At 35.8% G+C, this 6,640-nt stretch overlaps 1 protein-coding gene across 3 annotated transcripts in view; it reads right to left on the bottom strand.

The window, feature by feature from the left end:
- usp47 (ubiquitin specific peptidase 47) overlaps nt 1-6,640 on the bottom strand; it is a 44,582-nt gene that overhangs the window by 35,319 nt on the left and 2,623 nt on the right. For 2 of the 3 annotated variants that reach the window (XR_001638653.1, XM_016540815.1), the window contains exon 1: nt 5,908-6,206. The exons of the other annotated variant lie outside the window; for it this stretch is intronic. Coding sequence is in view for 1 of the 2 variants with exons in the window: in XM_016540815.1 (XP_016396301.1) it covers nt 5,908-5,952 (45 nt within the window). In the remaining variant the exon portion in view is untranslated. Of the gene's footprint in view, nt 1-5,907; nt 6,207-6,640 lie in introns of those variants that run through there. 3 annotated transcript variants of the gene reach the window in all.

Here is a 6,640-nt window from a genome sequence, read left to right as displayed (position 1 = left end):
CCATGTGTGACGCTGTGTTTCGTTGTGAAAGCAAAACTACTTTGTTAGGCCTTCCAAAAATGGACACGACTAGAAATCAGTGGTTAAGTTGTATTTACAACACTGTTCCAGAACACTTCAACCCAAATATTCAGATGTGTGCAGCACATTTTATGGAGGACCGTTTCCTGATCCTGGTAGAGTAGACTACAATGACGGCTGTTCTGACTCAAAGACTGTAAGTACGTTTTTTATATTTAAAGATTTATATTGATTTTTCAGCATCATTACTCCAGTCTTCAGTGTCACATGATCCTTCAGAAATCTTTCTAATATGCTGATTTGGTGCTCAAGAAACATTTCTTATTATCAATGTTGAAAACAGCTTTTGCTGCTTAATATTCTTGTGGAAACCATAATGCATTGTATTCATGATTCTTTGATGAACAAAGTTCAAAACAACAGCATTTTTTTTTAAATAGAAATATTTTGTAAGATTATTAAATTACTGTACCTTTTGATCAATTTAATGCAACATTGCTTAATAAAATTAGCCTATTACCTTTAAAAAAACCTTTAAACCATAGTGTATTAATGATATTTAAAAACTAAATTATGATAAAGACATAAAATACAAAAAAATTAATAAATACATAGTGTCACAAAACATTGAATTAAGTCTATTATTATTATTTAACATTTTTCACAGAAAATGTGCTGCTATGCTATAAGGTGTTCAGAGTGGTTTTAATAACTTTAAGAATATTATTATTAAGAGCTTTCTTAAGGAGTTTGTTGCAACTAGATGCACACTTGCGCACTTTGCATTGTGTCCAAGAACACATCTTAACCATGGTAAAATCACTGTAATTCTCGGCTGCCTTGTTAATATGAATGAAAATAAAAATTTAAATAGATTACTAAATTGACCAACCCTTCACATAAACCGGACCTTTGAAAAAATGCTAGTGAGGCCTTAATACGAAAATGTACCTCACCCTTGCTGGGCATGAGTCACCCTCAAGCCTTCTGTCAAACGGCTTAATTACTTTTAGCAGGTGGTCCTTTGAAACAGCCAGCAGACCCTACAACCACGCATCATAATAGGAGCTCCGTATAAGCCAATTTTGACCCAAAAGACACTACACTTCAAAAGCTATTGTGAAACTTTACCGGCTTTATGTTTTGACTTCCTGTTTGCTAGAATGCTAAACATTCCTCTTCTATCTAAAGGCAGCAGATGTTCTCCGGGCCAGGCGTTTGCGTGGCAGTGGAACAGAGGCAGAGTTGTTGTAAATGTGGGATATGTGCAGAAGGTCTGAAGTAGGAACGTTAATCTGAAATAATGGCTACAATGACATCATTAGAAGATGTCCTGACAGAACGCACGCTGACATTGGACCGTCTTGATTACAAAGAGCTCATCCAGAGCAGATTAAAATGAGCCAATTTGACAATGAAGAGAGAGAGAGAGAGAGAGAGAGAGAGAGAGAGAGAGCTCAGCATCACTGGCCTGCACTTCGGGGGCCTCAGCAACTGCAGCTACAAATTGGGTTACATCTGATGTTATTTGGCGAATGGTTTAATTTGATGCGATTTACAGTACGTGAACTGCAGGAACGCCATTCTTGGAGCAACGTGAGGTCAAGTGCTTTGCTCAAGGGTACCAAGTAGGGCTGCATGATTTGGGCAAAAAATGTAATGGGTAATGTGTCAAATGTCACCTGACAAAACCTGAAGAAAGTGTTAACAGCAGTATGAACTGATGCCAATATATATGGATTTTAATGGTAACCAGCTAACCTAGCTAGTTGTTGTTTTTTTTATTTAATTTTAATATTCGAATGCTAGTGAGAAGAAGAAAAATGAAAAACTTCTCCATTCTGCATACGTTATGGGCAGCAGTTTGGTATCTCATTTGAAGGCATCTTGAATAAAAGAGCTCCATATTTAACAAAGCACACACAAAAGACCCGAACTGGAAGTGACATGACCTGTTTTACAGAATACGGAAGTATGTTGCGTATAAACTACATTGAGATTCTTCTGCTACAAATTGTGGTCGTAATATAAAATATGATTTTAAAAAATCCGGGTTTGCGTGCTTTTTGTAGGGCTGCATAATTTGGCTAAAACTGTGCAATATTATATCAATACATTTATAAAATAATAATAATTATTATTATTATTAAATAAAGACAAGAAATATTCTGAGTATTAAAACATTTATATTTCACAGTAAAATTAAAAACTAATTATTTATTTTACAAATTACTAATAATAATGGCGGTCTTAATATCCTCATTTACAAACGTTGCACCATCAAACTTTTATTTTTACGGAAAACCACAGGGATCCCTTAAAGCTTCTCTTTTGTTGACAAACGCTTCTCTTTAGTATGGGACGATGGTTGGCACATGTTGCTTTCCAGAATGCACATTTAAACGACCCAAACTCAGAGTAAACGCAGAGATGGAGTTTGTGTGGAGCAGAATTTACTGAGAACCGAGTTGCTTTGAGACACTGAAAACACCGGTGGATAATGAGCAGCTCATGTGTAAAAACACAGTGCCGTGCTTCACTCTGAAACACTCAGCTCATTTTTTAAAATTTTTTTTTTTATAAATCACAGCCTTCGTGATTTGATAATCGCACTAAGCCATGTTGTAATTTTGGTTTTATTTTGATTAATCATGCAGCCCTAGTGCCATATCGGTGTGCTGTGATCCCATGAACCTTTGTGATATCAGCACACATCATTCAGCACTGGCACAGGATAAATGCCACAACTATGTGAAAGAAAAGGCTCAGAGTGCTTTAAAGTTAATCTGGTTGCACCGGAGATAAAATATAGCCTAACTATAAACTATAGTGCTGACTAATCAATGATTTCCAGCAGGTGTTGTCATAACCCAGAGGAAGAGCGTGAGATTGTCGCATCCCGCTATAAAAAAAGACAGATTCATGTGGTAATTGGCATTGAGCCAGTGAAGGTCATGTTAATCCTGCAGACCAAGATCAAATAGGATCAAACAGACTCATTCATTTCAAGGGGTCATATGATGCGATTTCAATTTTTCCTTTCGCTTTGGAGTGTTACAAGCTCTTGGTGCATAAAGAAGATCTGTAAAGTTGCAAAGACTAAAGTCTCAAATCCAAAGAGATATTCTTTATAAAAGTTAAGAGTCAACCACGCCTACCTAAAACGGCTCGTTCTAACACGCCCCCACATGTCTACGTCACGATGTGGGAAGATTTGCATAACACCGCCCAAATGTTCACGCAAAGAAAGAAGGCGTAACTTTTATTCTCGCTGTAGTATTGTTGTTTCCGCCGCCATGTCGTAAAGACGCTGTGTGCTTCGTTGTGAAAGCGAAACTACTTTGTTTGGCCTTCCAAAAGAGGACACAACTAGAAATCAGTGGTTAAGTTGTATTTACAACACTGTTCCAGAACAGTTCAACCCAAATATTCAGATGTGTGCAGCGCATTTTATGGAGGATGAGGACTGTATCCTGAACCAGTAGCCTATGCAACAAATGCCTCGTTTGTAATGGGCTTTATTGGTTTTGTCTCGTCGTGCCGGGAAACGGCATCACAGTATGGTAAGGGGCGTAACATTTCTGTCTCACGCTTGAGGTATTTGGCCAATCACAACGCACTGGATAAATGGCCAATCAGTGTATACCTCGCTTTTTCAGACCGATGGGACGTTTTTCGATACTCGATGGTATCGAGGCAATTCGGTCGGTGCCTAAAAAGCATCGAACTCGATACCCAGCCCTAGTCATATGACCCTTCAGGCTAAAGTCAAATGACTTTTTTTATTGTTGTTACATGCTTGAATAGATTAATCCTGCTCTGAATTTAGTCAGAATCCATGACACAATGAATTTAATTACCCACAATAACAACCATATAAACAGCTAAAATAAAGACACTGATAAAGGATCATAAGTGTTTTATCATAAATTGTTACATTTCTCTGCATCAAATATTAATAACAGTGCAGTAAATGGGGGATCTAAGAAAAAAGGGGGGGGAAAAGAACTAGTTATACTAGTGGTCGACAGATATATATCATATCAGCAATGAATGAGAGGACGCTATCAACTGATTTTTGGCAAATCAGCATATATAAATATATATATTTTTTTTTTTTTTTTCCTGCATCAGCCAATCAGTTTTTCTATTTGGCTGTTAAGTGTCAGAAGTGAGACTTTTATTCTGTCAGACATTCTCTGTCTTCATTAGTTTAGTATTTTTGTTGAACAGTTCAGTCTAATAAATTATTAACAGAAATATTAAACATAGAAAGTAAATGGTGTATATGAAAAAGCATAGTGTTTGCCTTTCCATTATTAGTAACAGAAAAGCTAGCGCAATAATGCTTTATATACCGTCGGCATTCAGCGAATGCACATTTCATTTAAGCAAGTCTTTGAATTTTTAATAAATATTTAATTCCACAAAAATTCCAAACAAATCCTGCTGTTAGATGCTCTGAAGTGTGCATTTTTAGTCATGTTTTTAATTTGTGGAAAATTCAGTTGAATCCTGAAAAATTCCAAAATAAGGGAGCTGCTATCAAAAGAATAAATAAATAAATAAATAAGGGTTTGAGACTTTTTCTTTTTTTTCCAGTTTTTTAAAATTATTTCTACTTTAGTAAATATTATGTAGTAGTAATTTATTTTTATTGCCATGTCAGCATCTAAGGCTATCTTCTTGGCAAAACTGACTTGCAATAATACAAGAGTTAAATAAACACAAGATACAAACCAAGGAAACAGAAAAAAAATGCAGTTAAAGTTATACAATTTACTTTTTAAATTAACATATGATAAAAAAAAAAAACTTAAATCTTTTCTGGTAAAATCTTACTAAACAAGTCTGTAAATATTATGTAAAATAAATATAAATTTCATTACAGCATGTGTTATTTACTATCTTAAAAAATTAATCTAATTAAAATGTGTGATATCATACCTTGTCAGCATTATGGAGTTACAAGTACCATGATACTGCCATTAATTATTTCCAGATATTACTTTTTAAGCATCCAATAAATACAGTCTATCCTTGCTAATATTAAGGTCGAATGATTTTATACATAAACAATATAACGTTAACTTGTTTAACTGCACTGACATTTATTTTAAAATGACCTTTTTATGAGTTAGCATGAAAAACGAAAAATAACATCCCGACAGTTAAAAGTCCAAAAGTGTTCCTGTACATTCAGATAAATAACTCGATTCTCATCTGATTTGAATCATGTCCACAAATAAAGTACAGAAACAGTGTATTTGATCTGAATTGATCAGAACAGGTTGCCACGTAAAATTGTTCTTGATTAAAATCCACTCATCTATAATAGAGAATATATATAGAGCAGTGTTAAAATCCGATTTGACGTGTGCTGACTGACACTGCACAGACTTTTAGAAACGAAAGTAGAGAGCAGTCCTCAAATACCTGAATTATGACTCTAATCTGAATCATGTCCATGAATGAAGTGATGTGGATTAAATCAAGCGGTCTAATCTGTGCTGCTAACACATAAACTATGGCGCACACTTTAGCGCCTCCCTAAACTCACTCCAGCAGGACACTTTCCAGGATGTGTGACAAGTAAACAGTCGGGCAGCACACATGACAACACGTTATCCGGTTTATTAATCACATAAACCACCGGACTCGAGTGGTTATTAACGTATTTAATCTGTTGGAAGGACTTGTTGACTGATAGTTAGCTGAGCTGTTGCTAGCACTCTCCTGCTAGCCGCTGAGCCCAATACTGACACGCACTTTCATATCTCTCCCTACATTTATTTAAACGCGAATCCCTGGCTCATGGTGCGATTTAACGTATAGAGCGTGGTGGTGTAATTTCTCTGTGTTATTTTGGGGTCGGTCATCGCTCACCTCTTTGGGCACAAACTGCTTTTCTTCGCTGGGCACCATTTCCATCTGATCCTCCAGCCGCGGTCCGCTGTCAACAAGAGCTCTGCGAGTCGCTTTCGGACACCATTCTGAGTGTGTTAGGCAAAACCAGGCGATGTCGAAGAATCAACTTTAGGGCTAAAGGGCTCTTAATCCAGTTTAATCTGTGTTACCCTCTTTCTGCTCGGACTGTGAGCAAAACAGCAATCAATGGAGGAAAAATGGCCGCTACGCACTTTCGCGAGACTTCACATCAATCTGCGTCACTTCCGACAACACTCTTGTCTGTGTGCATTATGAAACAGCTGAAAGTGTAAACTGGCAGTTAGTGAAATGAAAATATTGTGATGTAATTCGAGACTTTGCATGATAGTTATGAAATATAAAACTTATCCCGAGAACACACTTCAACCTTTTGATTAAAGTTTGCTGTCATTATATAACTTGACCTTTGCCTTCATGTATGACAGTGTGGTTTTATTGTGTTCACTGCTTTCCCAACACTGAAATTTTAGGTAAGTGGACAGATTAGATATTATTTAGCCTTTTTTGCCCCCCAAAAATGAAAAAAATGTCTTTCAGTGTGAATTATATATATATTATACACTTTTAGTATTAATTATATCGCCTATATATATATATATATATATATATATATATATTGTAAATTATTAATTTTATATTTTAGAACACTGAATTGGGCAAATAGTCAAAA

This window comes from Sinocyclocheilus rhinocerous, unplaced genomic scaffold (genome assembly GCF_001515625.1).
Source record: "Sinocyclocheilus rhinocerous isolate Xijiao unplaced genomic scaffold, SAMN03320098_v1.1 scaffold878, whole genome shotgun sequence".
NCBI lineage: Eukaryota > Metazoa > Chordata > Actinopteri > Cypriniformes > Cyprinidae > Sinocyclocheilus > Sinocyclocheilus rhinocerous.
Note: the sequence above shows the minus strand (reverse complement) of the source record. Positions and strands in the feature narration are given on the sequence as shown.